We start from the raw sequence: 22,150 nt of genomic DNA, 5'->3' as shown, positions 1-22,150 counted from the left end.
AGATCTCTCTGGGTCGGAGTTGACAGAATTTTTGCTAGTGCCGGCATCCATAAGAGTCTCATCACCACTTGCTCCACATCATCATCTGATAAGCTTCTGGAGGATCGGGAGGATAAAGTTGGAGATCTCGCTGTTTGCAGAAGTGCAGACCTCAAATTAGGAGATACCGGCCCCAATACTGGGAATCAGCTCCAAAACCACAACTTGAGCCAAAGAGGGAGATTTTTCAGAACCAACAGCCCTTGGTTCTGAGACAGACTCTATTGCCATTTCCTTAGGTGGCTCCAAAGATGAAGCAGAAGATGAAGTCCTTTTTTCCAATTTTTCTAATTTAGAAGGGGATTTTCTGCAGATTTAGTGCTCTGAATCCCTTCTAAAGCCTCTGTAAAGGTTTTTTTTAACAGTTCTCTCACAATTAACTTATTTTAACACTCCATCAAAACCCTGAAGCTAAAAGCATGACAAAATGAGCAGGACGCTTGTAAGTGAAGGGCACCCAAACAGTACATGCAACTGGTATGCCCATCTGTCAGAGACATCTTCTGACTGCACTAATCGCATTTCTTGAAACCCAAAGGTTTCAACTCTTTAGGGTCCTTTGATATTCTTGCAAAACACACACACACAACTAATCTAAGAACCAGAAAAGAAAAACTCAACAAGACTCTTTTTTACATTAGACTAACTAAGCAAGAGAATGGAGAAGTTCTCTAACTTAAACAAACTACTCCTACTAACGAGACAAAACTAGAGCAACAGGGAAAAGGGGGACAGCTCTCTAAGTTAAACGGGCGGCAGGGAGCCCTCTAACTTAAATGATCTACCCTGTAAGGGGGGTATTCACCAAGCAGTCTAACTTAAACAAGCCTGTAAGCTGGAATAGGGTAGGTTCAACAACAACAGGCCTAGTGAAAGGACGATGGCCAACACAAGAACCAGTAAACAGTAGCGGACTAAGCAAAAACACTACTAAAACTATTTCAAAGTTGAACAACTGTAAATTCTAAATATAATCAAATTACAGCAAAAAAAAACAGAACAAATATAAGTAAAATTACTTCCACTTAGCAAAGAGCCTGCATGGAAGTCACCCGATCTGTTTACCGGTAAATGAGATCTGGGTAATCTTCCCTGAGCCTCATGGGATAGGGTATAGCCACAAGCTAGTGGAAGGTCTCAAGCTTCTGAATAAGGCAGAGTCAGAACCGATTCTCGGTTCCAAACCCAACCAGCAAAGAATGAAGGTGAGATAGGACAACATAACAATCATAGTTCACATCAGGATGGCAAATTGGGAAATGACTGAAATTCAAACTGTGGTACTACATCGGCTGGCACTCGACGTAATGATAGTTGCTAAGGGGATTCATGTGCCCTCATGGGAAGCCATTGTTGTTCCTATATCAGTGACTATCATGATGAACAAGAAAAGCTGGCCAATTTCATGGAGCAAAGGGCCAAAGAACTGGATAGTACAGCTAAGCAATGGAAACTTTTTGGATGGTTGGGCAGTGCATTTGGTAACTTAGACACCAGTATATTACAAGTTATCATTACAATAACTGGCATTATTCTTTGAATTGTTTTAATATTTTCTGTTCTAAAGACTGTGATTACACAATACTTGACATTACCTAAACATGCAATGCGACTTGTAAAAGTATCTGATAATGAACTTAAAGTAAATGAGAATCACATCACTGTAGATGATGAATATTATGATGCTGAGGCATATTTTACGAAACTAAGAAAAATTAAAATATAATTGTGTGTTACGTGACATTTATAGTGTCAAATGGAGGAGACTCCTATGGAAAAATACTAGGTCTCATGTTTATTCTTCACTAAATACATATTATCTTGCAGTTTCTTCACAGATGAGTCAAAATGTTTAAAGCTAAAAAACAGATGCATAATTATGCGAGATATATTTTCATATAAACAGCAGCCTTATATTTTTAAGTGCCTTACAACTGTACTTTCTGAATTAGCAAACAAAAGCGTACAGACAGATAACTGAAGGCAGAGTAAGTGCTGAAGGAGTTAAGGGATATTATGTTGGAAAGTCTAGTCTCAGAAAGGTAATGAATTGTGTCAGATGTCTGTGGAAACCAGATTAATCAACAGTCACACTCTGGCCTTCTCAAGCTTGGGGGTGAGTCTTTGCAAGGCTCTCTATGAGATAGTGTGCACTGGTACTGAATGCTGCAAAACTGAAGGACAATAAATTTTAACACAGGCGCCTCATGTTTTAAAAGGCATATTTGTCGTGTTCATGTGAAGCTCTAAGCGAGGATCACAAGGACTGAAAATATTTTAAAATGTACTGATTTGCTAAAAGTGTAACGTCAAAGTTGGGCAAGCAAGCAGCTGGTAAAAAAGGTGTAAATATGAAGTGTTTTCTTCTGTTTCTTCAGACTGATTCTGAAGATTTTAGCAGTTTCCCAGCTCTGTTTATGGAAAAAAGAAGTACTTTGCATATCCTGAAGTTTCATTCTTGACTAAGTCAAATGGTAAAGTTCTTTATTATTTAATTTATACTTTAACATATGAAACAACAATTCCAGGAGATTTTAACATTCCATGGACCACACATACTTTGCAAAAATCTAATCATCAATATAACTGCATTAGAATTCTCTACACAAATACAACCCTTTACACAAAAAATACCTTACAACAAGCTACATTAATATACTAGATAGGATACTCAAAACATACCGCTATAACTTTATATCCAGTGAAAGAAATGTTCCACGTTGATCTATTTCTCACTCTTCTTGATCTCTTAGTGTACAAGCATGTATCAGCTACCTAGCCTTTTACTTTTTGTAATATAGTTTTTTTCTTTAACACCTATCATGTCTTGTCTTTTTGTGTGTTTTTTCCTGTAAAAGAGCTGATACTCAAAATTTTAAGTAGCATTTATATTTCCTAAATGACAATAAAGTTTCTTTGAATTTTCCCACAAACACAAGCTCTCAAGCACTTGCACGAGAGACCTAAACCTACACCAACAACTAAACAAACACATTAGAGGGATAGGTTACTAACAAGGTGTATTCCCAGCCTATGGAATATGTTATCACTAAAGGTAGGTCTGGGTTACTAATTCAGCGTATTCCCAGCCTATGGAATAAGTTACTACTACAGGTAGGGATGGGTTACTAATTCTGTGTTTCCCAGCCACCACTACGGGTAGAGATGGGTTACTAATTCAGTGTATTCTCAGCCGAGGGATTATGTTATCACTAAAGGTAGGGCTGGGTTAATAATTCAGTGTATTCCCAGCCTAAGGAATATGTTACCATTACAGGTAGGGATGGGTTACTAATTCAGTGTATTCCCAGCCTATGGAATATGTTACCACTACAGACAGGTATTGGTTACTAATTCAGTGTATTCCCAGTTTATGGAATACGTTACCACTACAGGTAGGGCTGGGTTACTAATTCAGTGTACTCTCAGCCTATGGAATATGTTACCACTATAAGTAGGGATGGGTTACTAGTTCAGTGTATTCCCAGCCTATGGAACATGTTACCACTACAGGTACAAATGGGTTACTAATTCAGTGTATTCCCAGCTTATGGAATATGTTACCAGTACAAATCAAATAAAATACTTCTTTGACTACCTTTAAGGCAAATCTTAATGTATGACCTGGCATAGCTTGGAAACACTGCATTATTTAACCTCAAAAAGGCTGCCAAGAACTTTTTTTAAAGTGTGCTTCCAAATAGGTGTTTACAGCTAGGGATTTTACTTTCCCCATGACTGCTGCCTAGTATTGTTCATATGTTCCAGTATGGCTGTTGTGACATAACCTGAATTTAAGCTCTCAGTTTCTAGCAGTAAGAACAACAAAATAATGCCCTTCAGTTTACTATACAGTAAGAATAATTTTCAAAATAATGATTTAATGCTGTAAGTTAATACGTCTGTTATGGTGCGTCAGACTGATTCAGTGTTACTGCTGATGAGGTTCTGTGATTTTTTTTAAGTTATCCAAATTCTTCTGGGGTAGCTATAGTAAAGCTTTTTCCAGATATCTGAATATTGTATTTACTGATAATGACAATCTTAATAAGGATAACTGAATTTAAATATTACATTTTACAAAGAAATTCTAGGGGTGACTTTGCATGAATTTATTTAATTTAAAACAATCCTCTAAGAATCATCTCAGTTCAAAGATTTAATTGAAGACAAATGTACTCTTCATATTAAAAATATTTTCATACTACAGTTGAGTTGTTAAGAGGATTACACAACATATCTAACAAACATAACCACAGCATGGTCCTTTATTTAAGAAACAATCACTGCAACATCATTAGGACATATATGATGACACACAGTTGACATGCATGTTTCATCTTCCTGCTAGATAATAGCTATCATAACCACTCTGACAGAAAAATTCTTGTTGTCAATTAGCTTTGAAAGCTGGGGAGCAACTAAGTAAAGAAAGTTAAATCACTAAAAACAAAACAGATCTCACGCAGTTTTCTGATAAAGGATTAAAAATATATGACATACTTAACATATTTCTCATATGAGAGAAACTTGACTAGCCCTTCTTCATCTGGCTCTGTCCACTGTAATTCGTGATCATTTATAATGGTCACACTGGGATTATGGAACAATTGCCGTGCTTCATGGTACTGCCAGTTGTGCGGAAGAGGGTGAACCTTAAGACAATATGAAAAAGAAGTTATCACAACTATGCAGAAATTCAAGAGTTTTAAAACTAAATAGGACTTGTGGCAGCATGCAGACCCTTTCCAGGTACAAACAGGAACATGCTGCTTTATTTTTATTTTACTTCCTTTCTTTCTAACTAGCGTAATAAGCAGACTGGGGCAGTGAATAATGATATGCAGAGGTTTGCATCTTAATCAGAAGCACACCTTGTTACTGCTGGAATGCTTTTATTTGCTGGTTGTTCAAACATTACACTAGCACACTCGGAGATGCTCACAATCACCATGAATGCATATCGATCATTTCCTCCCACCATAGTTATATAGATGGAGAGGTAAATGGCACAACAACATTTCTGAATTTAACACAAATGCAGAATACAAAGTACTGTAAGTAAATAAACTGATAATATTGAGTTACATACACAAGAAACACACACACACACACACACACACACACACACACACACACACACACACACACACACGCACACACGCACACACACAAAATACACACAATCAAAATTTCAGGCAGAGAGCACACATAGTTTCTTCAAATGCAATACAAAACCTAATAGCAGGTATCTTTTAACAAAAAGCAGACAAATGGAAAATGGCAAAAAAATGTAAAGACCTGCAACAAAGTAAACAGTCAGAACAGATAGCCAAGACCCACTTTAAAAAAAGTGCACTTTCGAGTAAATCAGTTAACCAAAACACAGTACAGGGGGGATAAGGAAATATAGCCTTATATTTTGCATAAGAATATTTCAGAGATGGGCTGAACAAGGATATGTTGGGACATTTAAGTTTCTCCTATCCAGGAGGGATGGGGTGCTAAATGGGGGTTGAATTTACAGATATCCATCCATTCCTCCAAATTGCACTTAAATAAAGTAAGAGAAGTACTTTACCTTGTACGGAATGGAAGATGGCTCGATAAAAGCCGTAATTTCTTTGATGCAAACCGATCCCTCCAGCATCTTTTATTTATTTTACAAAACAGATTGAGATCTCAGTGGATATGTGCTGATCAAAGAACAGTTCATTATCAACAGTGGTTCCCAGATTGTACTTATAAAACAAGTATAAAAAAATATATATAAAAAATACAACAAAAGATTAGCAGCATAAAGTACTAAAAACAAATTGGTAAATTTTGATAAATATATTAAACTTCTAAAAATCTTAGTCTTTCATATATTAGCAGCCTTTGTTTTTAAAATTGGTTTGCCAGTATGCTACCAGTGAGGCAAAGCTCTCACATAAAAGTACTCCTAATGTCAATACGGTTGCTGGTAGTACTGCTAGTATAGTTCCCTTCGTTCAAGGGCTAGCTTGCCTTCACTATTTTTAAAAGTTTAATATATTTATTACAGTTTACCAAGTTTTGTTGCATTTATATATATATATATATATATATATATATATATATATATATACAAAAATGGGTCCCCTACAGAATTTCAAAGCATAAAACTTCGAAATTCATATGATCGAAGACCATATGATCGAAGTTTTAAAACTTTGAAATCCTGAAAGATCAGCATACAGCGCGGAACAGAGATTTGCCTTTTCCTCTCTGTAGTGCGATCTCGAAGTTGGTATATTTAAGTAGCAGGGGGTGTGGGGGGCGCAGGGGGGCTTACCCCCTGGAAAAACACAAAAACATGTTTTGTGATGTGTTGACTACTTTTTCTTGGGGGGGGGGGGTTCTTAATTTCTAGATTCCAAGATCTTGAGGTTCTGAATTCAATATTCTGCACCTCAGGATTTTGGTCTGGGCTTGGCTCCTATGAGGTTATATAATCCACCAGAACAGTTGTTACTTTGTTTCTGAAGACGTTCCTGTTTGAATTGAAGGAATGAAAGCACTTAAAGTCAATTGTTTTTAAACATTACACCTGGTTTGCAGTCCAAGTGACATCTGGTACAGCATTCCTTTTTTATTTTTTGGTTACTTTGTTTTATGCTGTTGGTTTTTGCTGTTTATCTATTTCAAAACTGTCCATGTGAACCCTGAGCCTCTTCTTTTCTGTGACTATTGATCATGCATATTAATAATGCAATCCCCCCTCACCCACAATTTCACTCAGTCCTTGAGATCTCTCTGCATGTCAGTAACTTTGGATCTCTGTCAGCATTGACTCTCTTCTTGTACCTTATTACTACTCTTCCACAACTGGATCACTCCAACTACTCCTACAAATCTACACCATTTTTGCACCCCAACTACTACAAATCTACACCATTTTTGCACCCCAGCTACTCCTACAAATCTACACCATTTTTGCACCCCAGCTACTCCTACAAATCTACACCATTTTTGCACCCCAACTACTCCTACAAATCTACACCATTTTTGCACCCCAACTACTCCTACAAACCTACACCATTTTTGACGTTTCCTTCTTTGACATCTGCTTCTTGTCACACACACCTAACCCATATTAAATCACTTCTAATTTAATTATGTTTGCAATTCAGCTATGGTACCTATCCAACTCTTTAAATCTTTCCTTATGCCTGTCACCCTTAGTAATGTGGGTTTCTCATTACAATTGGTGTACTTTTTCATCCCAACCAACAAATAGCTGTCATTGCCTCAACCTCTCCTTATGTGATCCCTTTGCTACCCAAGTTATACTGGAAGCACTTTTTTTCAGCTGATATTTCTTTTGAGACTATTGCTGCAACTGCTGGTACAAATGGTTTTAGATTGCTTCTTTATATTATTGCATTGCCAACATATTCACAGTGAATGTATTTATCTTCAACTGATGTTCTCACTTGTCTGTACTGCTGCATCTACTGATACTATTTTTATAGTAACTTCTAGTCAATACTGAATCTTTAATCACTATACTTCAAACATTGTATTCACAACGTTCCCAATATAATCTCTTTGCATGTTTTTATTTTTAAAAATATGTTTTTGGATCTTTTCTCCCCAGGCCTCCACTGAAAAGGGGTCTTGTATGACCCAATTAGACCTTCCCCACTAACTAAATGTAAACAAATAAATAGAATTCAGCTCAGTTGAGGACTCAGTCACAACAAAACATTACAGGAGAGTTTCACTCTAGTCCCTCTTCATAATTAAAAACCTACCTTTTCAACTATGGGACCTTTGCTTCAGCACCAGAAACTCCCACAATTAAGAACTAAACTGCGGACCCTTCAGCACCTAAATTAAGAGTGAAATTCTCTGCTAAAATAAAGTGTAGATTGTTTTTATATAATTAACTGTAACCTAACTGCTACTAGTACTTTATCTCCTTTAAAGCAGTACTGGCATGCTGTGCACTGGAATGGCTGTAGTTCTAAAGGGCATAAGTGCCTTCCTCCCCTGTTATTTAATTTAATCTCATTCAAGTCTCCATAAGCCCAACTGAATATAAACTTTTTGTGCTTGGGCTCTCTGTTACCTGGTCTTAAAGTGGTAACTTTCTTACTCTATAACTGCAGTAACGTGCAGATCAGGGAAACACACTATCTGTCCCTGGAGAAAACCTTTGCCTAAACTGTTGATTGTTTTTGGAAGAACCCTTGGCTGGAGGGAGATCTGACCTGCCCAGCCGTATTACCCCCTCCCCACCTGCTCTGATTTATGACCTTACCTATTACCTACTTCCGGGCAAGCTTATTTCAGCTTCTCAGAATCACGGGCGCCATTTTCAAACAATCCTCCCTGCCCACCTCTTCACCACCGTCCACCGGTGCTTGCACGGCAAGTAAGTCAACTGCTGTTTTTTCAAATGTATGTAATCTGCTCTTGTTGCCTGTGTAATTCCACTTAAATTTCTTTTTACTGGAATACTGCCATATCTTGAGTGTTTGAAGACTCTGCCTTGCTTTTTAATGTGCGCTAGTTTAAACCCTGCAAGGGAGGTCGGACCAAACACACCTTTTAAACAAATGGCCCTGTTATTTCACCAGGGGCACACTATTTAATTGTTTCGGTGCTAATAAGCTTTGTTACTGACCTCTCTGTGCTTTTTGGTAAATTACTGAGTAGTTTAGCTGTTATAATACTTGCACTCACTTTTTAACCAGGAATTCACTCCTAAAAACAACACCACATACTAGCTGTAATAGGACACGTGCTGCAGCTGTTAATATATGTAGGTTCTTGTTGTCTGGTAATACTAATGATTGTGTACAGTTATTTAGAATCTTGTAAATACAGCTCGCAAGTGACTTACTGATAGATCAAACTGTTTGCATGTTTAAGCTTAGACCCGATAAGGCAGAGCTCCGCAGCAGCCATTTGATAGTGTATATCCTGAAATTTAATGTATAACTATTTTGAGCGCTATTACCTGGTGAAAGAATCTCATGACAGGGGTTAAACCAAGAAAAAAGGTAATAATTGATGTTAAACTCTGGGATACTAATCTGCTTTTGTGCAAACTTGCTGCTTCTTGATGGAACTGTGAAATTAATGTGAATTTGTACAAACCTGATGCCTCTTGATGAATCTGGGAAATATGTGTGTTTTTATGCAAATGTGAAGCTTCTTGATGCTATACGACTCTAATTACACTTGCTCCTCTAATTTCTCTCTTATTTTACTTTCCCCCACCAGTTTCACTCTAGTCCTTCTTCATAATTAAAAACTCGCCTTTTCAACTACGGGACCTTTGCTTCGGCACCAGAAACTCCCACAGATAAGAAGTAAACTACGGACCTTTCAGCACCTGAATTAAGAGTGAAATTCTCTGCAAAAATAAAGTATAGGTTGTTTTTATATAATTAACTGTAACCTAATTGCTACTAGTACTGTATCTCCTGTAAACAAGGACTGTTTACAGGTGCTGTGCACCGGAACGGTTGTAGTTCTAAAGGGCATAAGTGCCTTCCCCCTTGTTATTTAATTTAATCTGATTCAAGTCTCCATAAGCCCAATTGGTTCTAAACTTTTTTGTGCTTGGGCTCTCTGTTACCTGGTCTTAAAGAGGTAACATTCCTACTCTATAACTGCAGTAAAGTGCAGATCAGGGAAACACACTATCTGTCCCTGGAGAAATCCTTTGCCTAAACTGTTGACTGTTTTTGGAAGAACCCTTGGCTGGAGGGGGGCAAGCCCCGCTCCGTTCGCCCTTGCTAGACTCGGGCTCAGTCAGCTCCCCTACCCTACCTCCATTCCCACCCATCCCTGACATAATTTCCTTTATTCTAAACCCCTTCTTACTACACCCCCTAAGCCCCACCCAACTATTACTGCCCCTCCCATCTCCCTCCTTCCCATTCTTTTCCAACTCCACCAACCTCTTACCACTATACTCACCATTCAGTATGCCTCATCCCCTACCCCTCTCTTCCTTATCCCATCTACCTCTAACATCTACCTTTAACAACTCATTCTTGTACATCCCTTTTCTCACATTAGCACCCCTCACATAACTTACAAACCACTATGCTATTCCACTCCCTTCTTCTGACACTACTAGCTACCTCCACTCTCAATTCTCTACAACCTCACCTCCTACACTTTTCCACTAGAACTATTCTCTCACCCACCCACCCACTTCTACTTATCCACCCACCTTCAATCACCTACCTCACTCTTTCTTGAACCCATGCCCTGCACTGGTTACATAACCTTAACCCCACACATAAAACACTTTTCAAGCAAAACAACATACAATAAAGGAAAACCCAAGTGCCTCATACTCCTTGTTCCTAAATCTCACACAATTCCTTCTCTCCTCTCTCTCTTGCCATCAGGTGACATACATCCCAATGCTGGCCCAGCTTTACCAGCATCCTCAGTTCCTACCCTCAAACATAGCACCGCCCCTAACCATAACATCCCACCAAAACACATTTCCTTTTACTCTATCAACCTGAGAAGCATAGTAAATAAAATTATTGAATTCCATTCGTGGATCTCACACCACTCCCCAGATATAACAACCCTTAGTGAGACTTAGGTTCATAGGTTGGTACTAGGCTATCGGCCCTAAAGCCTATGCAAGCCTAGCCATAACAATTCCCTGGAAATTATTTCCCACAATATTTACTTCTCTGGGCCACTGTTAGCAGGGCGACTGACATGATCCCTGGGGTGAATTTCCTATCTCCCATCCAATCATCAAGGTTCCTTTTGAAGAGGGTCAATGAGGTGATCTGCTTGACATGTATGGGCAGTCTATTCCAGAGTATGGGGAGTCTCTGGGTCAGGAATCTATCCCTCCAGCATGTTTTGTTCATTGTGATGATAAGGTTTAGATCCCTGGAGCATGTGGCTCTGAGGGATTGGGATTTCTTTAAGTGGAGCATGTCTAACAGCTCAGGGTTTGACATGGCCTTGTATGTTAAGCAGACATCGCCTCTGAGTAGACGATATGCCACAGAGAATAGCTGGAGTTTTTTTTAGACGGTTAGCATATGGCATCTGCTTTAGGCCTGTGATTCTTTTAGTGAGGTATTTCTGTGGCCTTTCCAGCTGTTGCAGATGTCTTGTGAGGTACATACCAAATGGGGCATTATACTCTATAATGGGTCTAATGAGGGATGAGTACAGTGGGACAATTACCTCCTTTTTTCTGGATGAAAAGCTCTTGGTGATGAGGTGTGCCACGTAGAAGGATTTCCTGACTGTTGTGGTGATGTGGTTATCGAAAGTGAGACCACTGTCCACTTGTGTCCCTACATCTCTCATCACACTTTTGATGTTTAGTGTCCTGCCACCTATGTGGTAGTTCATGGGTACATGTTTTTTTTCCAAAGGGATGACTATACATTTCTTGGCATTACGCTTGAGCCCATGGCTCTGGAACCAGGCATCTGTATCTGTAAGGCCATTTTGTAGAATATCCACATCATTTGGGGATTCAATAATGGCTCCAGTTTGCAGTCATCTGCAAACTTTGTTAGCCAGAGTCCCTTAATGTTGGCCTGTACTTCAGAGAAGTAGATGCCAAACAAGAGTGGTCCCAGGACAGAACCCTGAGGTACTCCACTTGTCAGTTGTCTGGAGCTGGATTTGGAGTCAGCTACTTTTACTTTCTGGGTTCTGTCAGTAAGCCAGTTGGCAACCCATCGAGTGATGTAGGGATTTATGCTCAGCTTAGTAAGTTTATCTATGATTCCAGAGTGGGGGGATGGTGTCGAAGGCCTTGGCGAGGTCCAGATAGGCTGTGTGGACCTCCTTACCCTCGTCCACAACTCTGGAGACCAATTAGAAGAAGTCAATCAGATTCAGGAGACAGGATCAGCCCTTCACAAACCCAACCTGGGTGGGGTTCAGTGTCTGGAGGTTGCCAATGTCTTTGTTTATAAGTTCCATGATAATGTGTTCCATGCTCTTGCAGATCAGGCTTGTCAGACTGATGGGACGGTAGTTCTCGGGATCCAATGTGGATCCTCCCTTGTGGAGCAGGATAACTGTAGCTGTGCACCACTCAGTGTGCACGAAGCCTGAGGTGAGGTTATGATTAAACATGACACTTAAATGGGGTGCCAGTTCATTTTGTAGTTCATGTAGTACACAGCCTGGGATGTCATCTGGTCCCATGGATGCTGTATTCTTAGCTTTGGAGAGTGCTGTTTCTACCTGTGTGGCTGTGATTATTGGAATTTGGCAATATTTTGGTATTGAGATGGGCCCTTTAGGGGGTGAGAGGGGAGTGAAGTTGGCACTAAATCGATTTGCCAGGATATTTGCAATATCCTTGAGATCAGTATATTTAATGCCATTCTGTTGTAGTTCAGAGCAGATCTGAGCATTGCCATTTAGATTCTTGACATAACTATAGAATGCCTTGTGGTTGTCTTTGGAATCTTTGGCAATTTTATTTTCGTAACTAACTTTTGAGGATTTTATGAGGGATCTCAGCTTCTTACTGAGGCTGGTGAGCGAGTTTTTTGCATCCTGGGATTTTCCTCTTTTCTGCAACAGTTTCTTCCTTCTGTTGTATAGTTTGTTTATAGCAGGGGACCACCAGATTGGCTTCCTTTTTTTGGAGAAGAGCATCTTGGTTCTGTTTGGGATGGTGCAATTCATGCACAAGTGGATGTGCTTGTACAGTGCCTTAGTGTAGGATTCTGCAGTCGAACTTCCAGATCCTGTCTGCGTGGGTGTTGTGAAGTTTTTCACTTCTGACTTCAGTAGCATGAATTTGGCTTTGGAGAAGTTTTTTAAGGAGGTTTCCTTACTGGGGGGTGGGGGTGGGATGTGGATGTCAAGGGGGATTTGCTTATGGTCAGACCTGACCAAGGAGGGGGTGACCACTGGTGTGGAGCATCTATCTCCCATGTTGGTAATGACCAGGTCTAGGATATTGGAGCCCCTGGTGGGACAATGGATTAGTTGATCCAGGGCATTGGAATTTATGAATTCCAAGAACCGTTGGAAAAAGGAGTTGGTACCCGAGTAGTTTTCCCAATTAATGGCAGGGTAGTTGAAATCACCTAGTATTAGTGTGTTTGGTTGTATCTTAATATTTTCCAGTATGTTTAGGAAGGTGTAGTGAAAATCCTGGGGTATGGTGGGGGATCTGTAGCAAGCTACAATTTGGATTGCAGTCTTACCTAGTGTTAGTTGCACCTGGAGAATTTCAGATGCATTGTGTTGGGCAACTACCCTGGAGGTGTGAATATCCTTGGTGAATATGGACACTCCTCCACCTTTAGTGTTTCGGTCTTGGTTTTGTGGCCGAAAAGTGTGGTAAGAATTGTAGCCTGGTATTGCTGGGGTGCACTCTGGAGCCTTGAACCAGGTCTCAGTCACTGCACAGATATCGATGTTCTCCATTTTTAGGAGTGCCTCGAGAGAGTGCATTTTGAGGTTTAGACTTCTAGCATTGAGTAGCATTACCTTCAGATTTTGCATGCTTGTATGTTACGGTGGTGGTTTTATCCTTTGATCCTTGCCTAAAAAAGGCACTATAGGGGTGGCTAGAGCTTAAGCCAGTAACCTGAATCCCAGGGGTGACAGGTGCAGACCATCTCTGCCCAAGCATCGTGGTTTGTTGATCATGTCTTCCCAGGCAAATACTGGATCCCCTTTGAATGACACCAGAAGCTTAGCCAATTGTTAAAGTCAATCATTTTGTCCTTATACTGTGGTATCATTCTAGGCGAAGGCAGGATGTTACTCAGGGCTAGGGTCATACCTGCCTGGGTCACATGATCCAAGAGCTCTTCCATGTCTCTTTTCATGTAGTCCAGGGAGGTACGTCTCAAGTCATTTACTCCTGCATGGACAATGACAGAGTCGTATTTGTACTTGTTGCGGAGTGACTTGAGTGCATGTGTTATGTGGAGGATCCTGGCACCCGACAGGCAGCTGACTGTAATTTTCTCCTTTTTCAGCCTGGTGAGTGGGACATCAGTGTGCCTGACTATAGAGTCACCTATGACTAAAGTGTTGGGTACATTGTCTTGCCTTAGGGGCTGTTGTTGGGTGGCACACTGGTGTTGTGAGCTATGTGTCACTTTGGTTGTGACTGGTGTTTGTTTGCGTTTCGGCTTCGGAGGTCCTTGTTGCTTGGGCAGGTTAATGTTAAGGGCCTCCATATAATGTGGGTTTAGTGTTGCTATGTGTGGGAGTTGATGGTGTGGGTTTTGAAAGGCTATGAGTTGCTCGAGGTGTAATGCAGGTGTTAGCCTTCTCCTCTTGACTGTCTAGCACAGTCTTGACCGGAGAGAGCTTTGCTTCCAGTTTGGCTATGTAAGTGCATCTCTCGCAGGTTGTAGTGTTGGGTGGTAGGAAGAGAGGATTGTCTGTGTACATGAGGCAGTTGCCGCATTGCCCCAGTATGCCCAGATTCACCAGGTGGACAGGAGAAACCACCGGAAGCTGACCCTTGGACATGCCTGTTTAGGTGCTTTTTTGTAAGGTTTAAGAGCTGTTTTCCCTTACCTTTGCAAGGTAATTTGCAATTGTAGGCTGTTTAGTGCCTGTGATTAATCTGTCCTTATTTACAAGGAGAGCTGAGTGCTTGTATCAGATTCAGGCTTCCTAGTGCTTTACAGCAGGTTCTAGAGCAAGTGCTAGTCACAGGGGTTCAGATTTTAGTGCTACTACTGAGAAACCAGCTAGTTTTAAGGGAAAATTTGAAGAGTAGATTTTCTGGCACCTGGAATAGTTTAACTGTAGCCTCATATTGCTGCACGATCTGAAAAATGTGCAAACACACGTGTTTTTAAGCCAGAAAATTGGAAGGGATAGAAATCAGACCAAAAAGGCTAATAAAATTACAATTTCAGAGCTGGAAATCACTCCTCTAGCATTAGATAGGCAGTACAATGCTCACCAGTCCAACTGGTAGGCAGTAGGACTTCCCTCTGTCACAGCAAGGTTTGGATAGCTCTGAGCACAGAAAATAAAGTCCTGAGACAAGCAAGGCCTGGGATATGGACTGGCTAGAAAAGGTGGGAAACGAGCAACCAAGATAGTATATATTTTTTTTGTTGAAACAGGCTAAACAATGCAATAATACAGTAAATAAACACAGAAAAGTCTAACACACTTGAGTGTGTAGTCCTAAACAGTAAATGCAATTAAAACTCTACAAAATTAGCAATTTAAAACTTTTTAAATGAAGCAAGGCAAGTGCACAACTGAACAACAATTTAAGTGGCAGTAATACAGCAGAATAAGTAGCTAGTCTACATTTACAAAGAAGTCTATATATACAGAAAAGCAGCTAAAACACACAAACCCTTCAGATGCAGTGCAACCTAGAGTACTTGAGTTGTAGCAATATTAAGGCAATTACAGTTATAATAAATGCTTTAAAATATACTTTATATTTCCAAAATGTTTGAGAAGCACAGTCAGAACATAAGGAAATTCAGGCAAAAAGTTTTTTGTTTTTTTTTTGAAAGGGAAAAAAGAGAAACAGAAGGCCTTATCAAACGGTCTCTCTGTATTAGGTAGAATGAGCTAATGACACTAGACTGGAAGGAGTGTCCCAGATCAGATTTACAGTAGGGGTGGGCAACTGCAAAGCCACCAAGTATAACACAAAGGGTGGGTGGGGACACTAAAGCTATTAGCCTACAAAGCACTAGAGAAAGCCACAAAATGAAAGTTTTTAAACAGATAAAGATTTGTAAACATACAGAATGCTTTAACTGCAAACAAATCAGTTACCCATGCAGATTGCAATAAAAGTGCTATATATAAATTGCTAGAAACAATAAACTGTATAAATAATCGAAAAAAAACAGGATACTTATATATCTCAGCTAAGAGTTGGAGTCCACACCTCTCATCCACTCTGCTCAGTGTCTTGGTTAAAACCTCACATCCACGATAGGGATATACTCCCTCCTGGTTATAACATCCTAAGACTAGACAGAACAAAACAAAAAGGAGGTGGTGTTGCAATCCTGTACAGAGATAACCTCACATTTACACCCGTACCCCCCAATTCCCCTACTGAACTTTTTCTGGCCAGCTACAGAATAAACCCCCACAACTCTCTATACCTAGCTGCTCTCTACATCCCACCTGGTGACAACCTCACTGTACTTGAAAATTTACTTTCCAACCTTGCCTCAGACCTCCACAACGAGACTATCATAATGGGGAATGTCAATATTAACTGGTCCACACTCACAACCATATCTCCCTCTACCTCCATAAACCTTCATGGCTTTTCCCAATTAGTCACAACTCCAACCTACACCACCAAATCCTCCACCCACTCCTCCATACTTGATTGGATCCTTGTATCCCATCCTCACAGATACCACTTCCCTGAAACCCTTCCTGATACCCTTAGTGACCACTCTTCTATCAAAGTCCTCCGCTTTAGTCAACACACACTCAAACCCCACATATTTAAAACCTGCCACAAGGTAAAAAACCTTGACCCAAATGAACTAAACTATCAGCTCTCCCTTATTGACTGGACCTTTCTCAAACATTTACCTCTCAAGGAAGCAGTCAAGGGATTTAACAACACATTCCTCAGCATTTTAAACTCCCTGGTCCCCTTACGCAAGATTAGGATTAAATTCACTGTCTCTCCCTGGCTTACTCCCTCCACACTTTCACTGATGGAACAGAGAGAGACACTCAATGGAAACTCTGGATTATAACCAAATTGCCCAGTCACCTACAACAATGCAGACAACTACCTAACCAGGCAAAAAAATCAAATAAATACAACAAAATAAATCTACTATACTAACCCCCCCAAAACACACCTTTATAACCCCAAAAAATTCTGGCATACTATAAACAATATCCTACATCCAGGAAACCCATCCACCCCTCACACAAACCACACACTTTCTCCTCTCCAAACTGCTACTAACTTCAACACATACTTCATAGAGTCCATTATCAAACTTATGAACCACTCCAACCCCAACAACACTGAATAGTAACAAAAGCTTACCCTGCCATGAGGTTTTAATTTTCTAGTGAAAGGCTTGCCAACCCCAGCAAGAACGAATGCTGGCAAGAGCTTGAACATATTTTTGAAATAGACCACCCCCCCTTAACTGCATTCAGTTCTGGATGTGATATGGATGGCAGATGCGGAATCAGGTTGGATAGCAAACAGTTCATAGTTGGTTCCAGATTTGATGTGGCTGGCAGAACATTACAGGCTATCACTTCCGGATGCAATAATGTCAAAGTTTTTTTTTTGCCCTGGCTTGGCTGGTGATAGGTTCTGCTGGTTGGGTCTATTTAAAAGTATCAAACAGCTAAATTGTCGAAGTCCACATGGTCAGGACTATATGATCAACAATTTAGTCTGTCGAATCCTTCTGACTGAGATCGGGGTACAGTGGGGATCAGGGAATTTGCCCCGTTCCCCACTGTAGTACGATCTTGGAGTTGGTATATAATTAGCAGGGGATGTGGGGTGAGGGCCCTCCCCCACAAAAACATTGTTTCTGTTATTTGTGGGTGTTGTTTGAGTTTGTGTTTTTGTAGATGGACTGAATTGTCTATCATATGGTCTCAACCGTATTACATTTGACAATTCAGCCATTCAGTCCTTTGAAATAGATCCCAGTTAAGTTACCCATTTTACCAGACCAGGAAGCTAAATTATGTGATTCTGTCTGATTCAAACTCCAATGATTCCTCTTCAACTTTGACAACATTTTTTCCTGCTTCTAATTCCAACATCACAGATTCATCCTGCCTTCCAGACACCAATGTAGACATTGCCTTATATAGACAATGTTCTTTTTCAAAGTCATCTGTGATTAAAACCCTTGCCTGAAGATTATTTGGTCAGTTTTGTTTGCACAATGGACAACCCAACAAACATCCCTGTTTACGGTTTCTTTAAAACCCTCTCCAGACAAAACATGCTTGTTTTCCTTATGGACAGATTATCTCAACAGTTACTGTGATTTTCATCATCATTTTACTTTGCCTGCTTTTGCCATCCAGAACCATAAGTGTGTCATACTCTGTGACTATTGGAACTGTATATTCTGAATAATTTCTTAGCAGATATACATGATCTGTTTAAAATAGAGAAAGGCATTTGGTTAGAAATGAATCAAGAGCACCTGAATGGCATCCTAGATTTAAAACTTTTTCTGCTGCCTTGCATACTTACGCACTGACCCTCAATGTTAGCAACTGCTGGGTTGTGGGCACATTCCTACTGCACATGATGGGATTCCACTGATTCCTATACCAGTGTCTGATTCATTTATTTATTGGAAGAATAAACATGTTTCCACCCCCTTTACCATAATGATGCTTCCACTATCAATGATGGTTAAAGGATGCCTGTTATCGCAAAAACAGAACAGTTTTTGTTGGAATCTGTGTTTGCAATTTCACATGGAAAATTTAAGATGGGGCTTGAGGGCAGGGCATGGCAGTATTGCATGAATATTACTACATTTTTAGAAATAAAGTTATCCCTTATTACCTACAGATTCGTCTGGGTGCTGTTATATAGGTTTTGTTATTCCAGCTATATGACATACAGCTGCTTTACCTGAAGGAAAGATCCATGCTGCTTGTTGCAAGAAAGACACCAAAGACATTCTTAATCCAGAATAAAAACAGATGTCTCTTGGGTTATCATAATGTACAAAAATCTGCTTTTAAAGGGATTGCTCTCATGGATCTTGGTGATGGATTCATTTGTGGAGTAGGTATTGTACCTGCTAATGGGGTGGTAAAGTCCATCTGGGAGCTTAGGAAGTTGTCTAAGCTCCTGGAAGCATTAAATAATTCCACTTCTGCTTCTATTAATTTGATATCCCAAGAACTGATTGAAATGTGCAGTGTGGTGCTACAGAACAGCATGGAACTTGACTTTACCCTTGCTTCTAAAAGGGGTGTGTGTGCACTCATCCTAACAGACTGTTGCTGTTTTATTCCTGATAACACTGGTGCCATCCATAGTAACCTAGAAAAACCTCAGAAAGTTAATGAATATTCACATACCAAAGAAGCTGATAGTTCCCAATGGGCACAGTTAAACAACCTTTTCTCCAGATAGGGATTTAAAAGTTTTCCATCCTTATAACTACTATAATTATATTGTTAAATCTTCTTCTTCTTCTTTTTATGGTGAAGGCCTGCATCTTAAAATTATTAGAATCCAGAAAAGGTGTTAATCTGTAAATGCAAAAAACTGAATCACTATAACTCACCATAACTGATAAAAAAATCACACTACAGTAGAAGATGTAAATAAAGTATTGCAAGATTCTAGCAAAATATATGATTAAGCTATACAAGGGATTGGGGGAATGTGAAATTACATATTGTAAAACTAAAGTTTTTTTTTCAGTATTCAGATTGCATTTTTGTTCCATTAAGACACAGGCATGTTTTCAATGCAATAAGAGTATATGTTTGAAACAACTGTGTGAAGATTGTTCATGTTATGAACAGAAACAAACAGCATGTAAACAATGTCCGATTGCAAGTGAAAAAGTGTCCATTCATTTGAGAATTTGTAAGCATTGCCCAAGAACATTATAGTTTGGCTGATGCTTTACTGCACCAGATGGGGGAATGTGAAGGGTGTATGGAGAATGGAAAATGTTAGCATATGCATTTCATTTTTTATATGCTTTCGTAACAAGATGGATTCCTGAATGTTCATCAGTATGTATTTGTTGATTTGCTTCCTGTCTAACAATTGCATTTGATGACATAGTAACATAGATTTGTTCTCTATAGAAAGTTCTATTTGGAATTAGGAACTCATGCCTAATATGGAGATCTTAGCAAAATTAATGCTATAGTGTTCATTTTTAATAGGTCAGTGGTCAGTCATTCTGTGATTATTACAATAATGTAGCTTTTAATGAAAGAAAGTATAAAAATTCTACTTCTGTAGTTCGATAAGCCAGGACCTTGATTTCCTAGTCTCTCCATGTACATGTTTCTCTTTGCAAAAAAGGAGATTATTATTTTGTGCTGAACTGTGTTGGGTGAAAATTACTGCGTACCTTAACACTTCTTGAAAGTATGAATTGATAGGTTGAGTTTAATTTGACAGGGTAAGTTTTTCCCACAGGTGTGGAAGCTGTTGAGATCTGAATTTAGCACATTCCACAACACTGTTAATAGTTTTTATTGAGATTGAATGCCCTCATTTGTTTAGGTCACTAGGCATTATTCTACACAAAGGGTGTCAAACAGAAGGGTTAAGTCAACACCCTGTATGCAAGGACATAAACAGAGATTTGCTGTAGTCTTTTTTAATATAAGACAAATCTTTCACTTCTTTTGCTATCTTTCTCAGGAATCTTTGAACCTTCTGCAAATGTAGCAGATGGTGTCTGAATAGATTCTAGAATAAGGCACAGCATTCCATAACTGGTCTAATAAAGGCTATATGAGAGGGGTAAAGTACATCTCTGGGCAGTCCCATATGTTTTGCAGATGGTATTGTCTATATTAGTATCAAATGCAACATTACTATAACCAAGGATTCTGAGGTATTTAACTATGTTGTTAGATTTTAGCTATTGCCCATCAATAGTATATACAGTACATCTGGTGGGGGTGTCAAACACCAAAATACTGCATTTTTTTACTCTGAAGGCAATGTCATGTTTACTGCATCATTTATGTGTATTGTTAAACGCTGTTTAAGAGAGATGGTGCCAGCAGTCTTTAGGACAATACTCCCAGGTCTGCAGTCATCTACATATGTAGTGAGCTAGATAATGGAGTCAGTTTTGACAACTGAGAAAAAGATGACAAAAAGGAGTGCCCATAGTGCACAGCACTGAGGGACTCCACTGGTGATAGGGGATGATGAGGACAGCAGTTCTCCTCCTCTTATTTGCTGTGTACAACCATGCAGCCAGCTTTGGACAAAAACTGATATGGCTTCATTTACCTTCAGATCCGCCTGATATATACAGTTCTGTCACTGAGTTAAATGTTCAGCACTTTAGCCAGATCATGGTAAAGCTGTATGAACAAGAAAATATTCATCTAGGGCAGCAGTCCCCACTTTATAAAAATTATGTGATGAAGATGTACGATCAACCTTTGACAAAACCCGACTGGGTAAGGTCATGGCAAAGGAGGTGTCTTGTGCCTCTCTGAATAACTTCTGTGATGATCCTCTCTCTCCATTACTTTGCACAACATGCTTATAAGGCTGACTAGTCTGTAGGTATTGAGGTCTGTCAAAAAGTCTTCAATGGGGCCACAACAGCATTCTTCCAGATATCAGAGACATGGCCAGTTTGAATACATTTTTAAATATGTGTTTAACAGGGGTATACTAGGCCTGCTTCCTAGTATGGCATCTAGCCCTGTATAACTGGTGTTTCTGATCTTACTGAAGACGAAGGTGACCACATCTGATGCAATTTCAGCTGGGATTGTGTTGCAGGGAAGAAGAGCAGATGGAGCTTCATTATGTGGCCTGGGTTTTGCTCTAAACCTATATGATAGTATGTTATCAATATCTGTTGGCTCTGTTTCAATGATGCCCTCCTGGTGTAGCACACTACACTTCCATTTCTTTTTGGATGTGGCTGAAGAACTGTGTTAACAAATGAGTTACATTATAAACATTTAACATTTCACTGTATTCCATGGTATATCCAATGCTGTGGAAATTTGTTGTACCCTTCTCCTGACTGATACTTTTCAACAATTAGATCCCTTTGATGCTTTGTAAGCTCTCTGTGAACCATGGCTTTTGCTGTAGCAGGCAACTGAGTAAATGTCAGGAAAATCCTACTAGGACAGCTGAACTTTATTTGGTTAATCAGAGTCTCTTTAATTGATGGCAGGTGTGTACCCAAGAAGAATGAATGTTGTAATTAAATCAAAAGGTGCTTCAACAAAGTATTGGTTTAAGGGTGTGCTCACTTATGCAACCAGCTTATTGTACGTTTTTTATTTTTTATATTTTTCCCCTAACAGATTTGTTTGTTTTTCAATTGAATTGTACAGGTTATAGGTCACATTAATTGATTTATTGTGGTCTCATTTTTTATATCACAAAAACCTGGCATTT

General features: G+C 39.5%; 1 protein-coding gene across 3 annotated transcripts in view; it reads right to left on the bottom strand.

Moving 5' to 3' along the window:
• The window catches only part of LOC122798472 (flap endonuclease 1-like), a 444,201-nt gene that overhangs the window by 67,381 nt on the left and 354,670 nt on the right, over nt 1-22,150 (bottom strand). For all 3 annotated transcript variants that reach the window (XM_044067423.1, XM_044067425.1, XM_044067424.1), the window contains exon 9: nt 4,543-4,694. In XM_044067423.1, the coding sequence (XP_043923358.1) occupies nt 4,543-4,694 (152 nt within the window). The remainder of the gene's footprint in view (nt 1-4,542; nt 4,695-22,150) is intronic.

Source organism: Protopterus annectens, chromosome 3.part1 (assembly GCF_019279795.1).
Source record: "Protopterus annectens isolate FY-2018-M chromosome 3.part1, PAN1.0, whole genome shotgun sequence".
NCBI lineage: Eukaryota > Metazoa > Chordata > Ceratodontiformes > Protopteridae > Protopterus > Protopterus annectens.
This window is presented reverse-complemented; position numbering and strand designations above follow the sequence as displayed.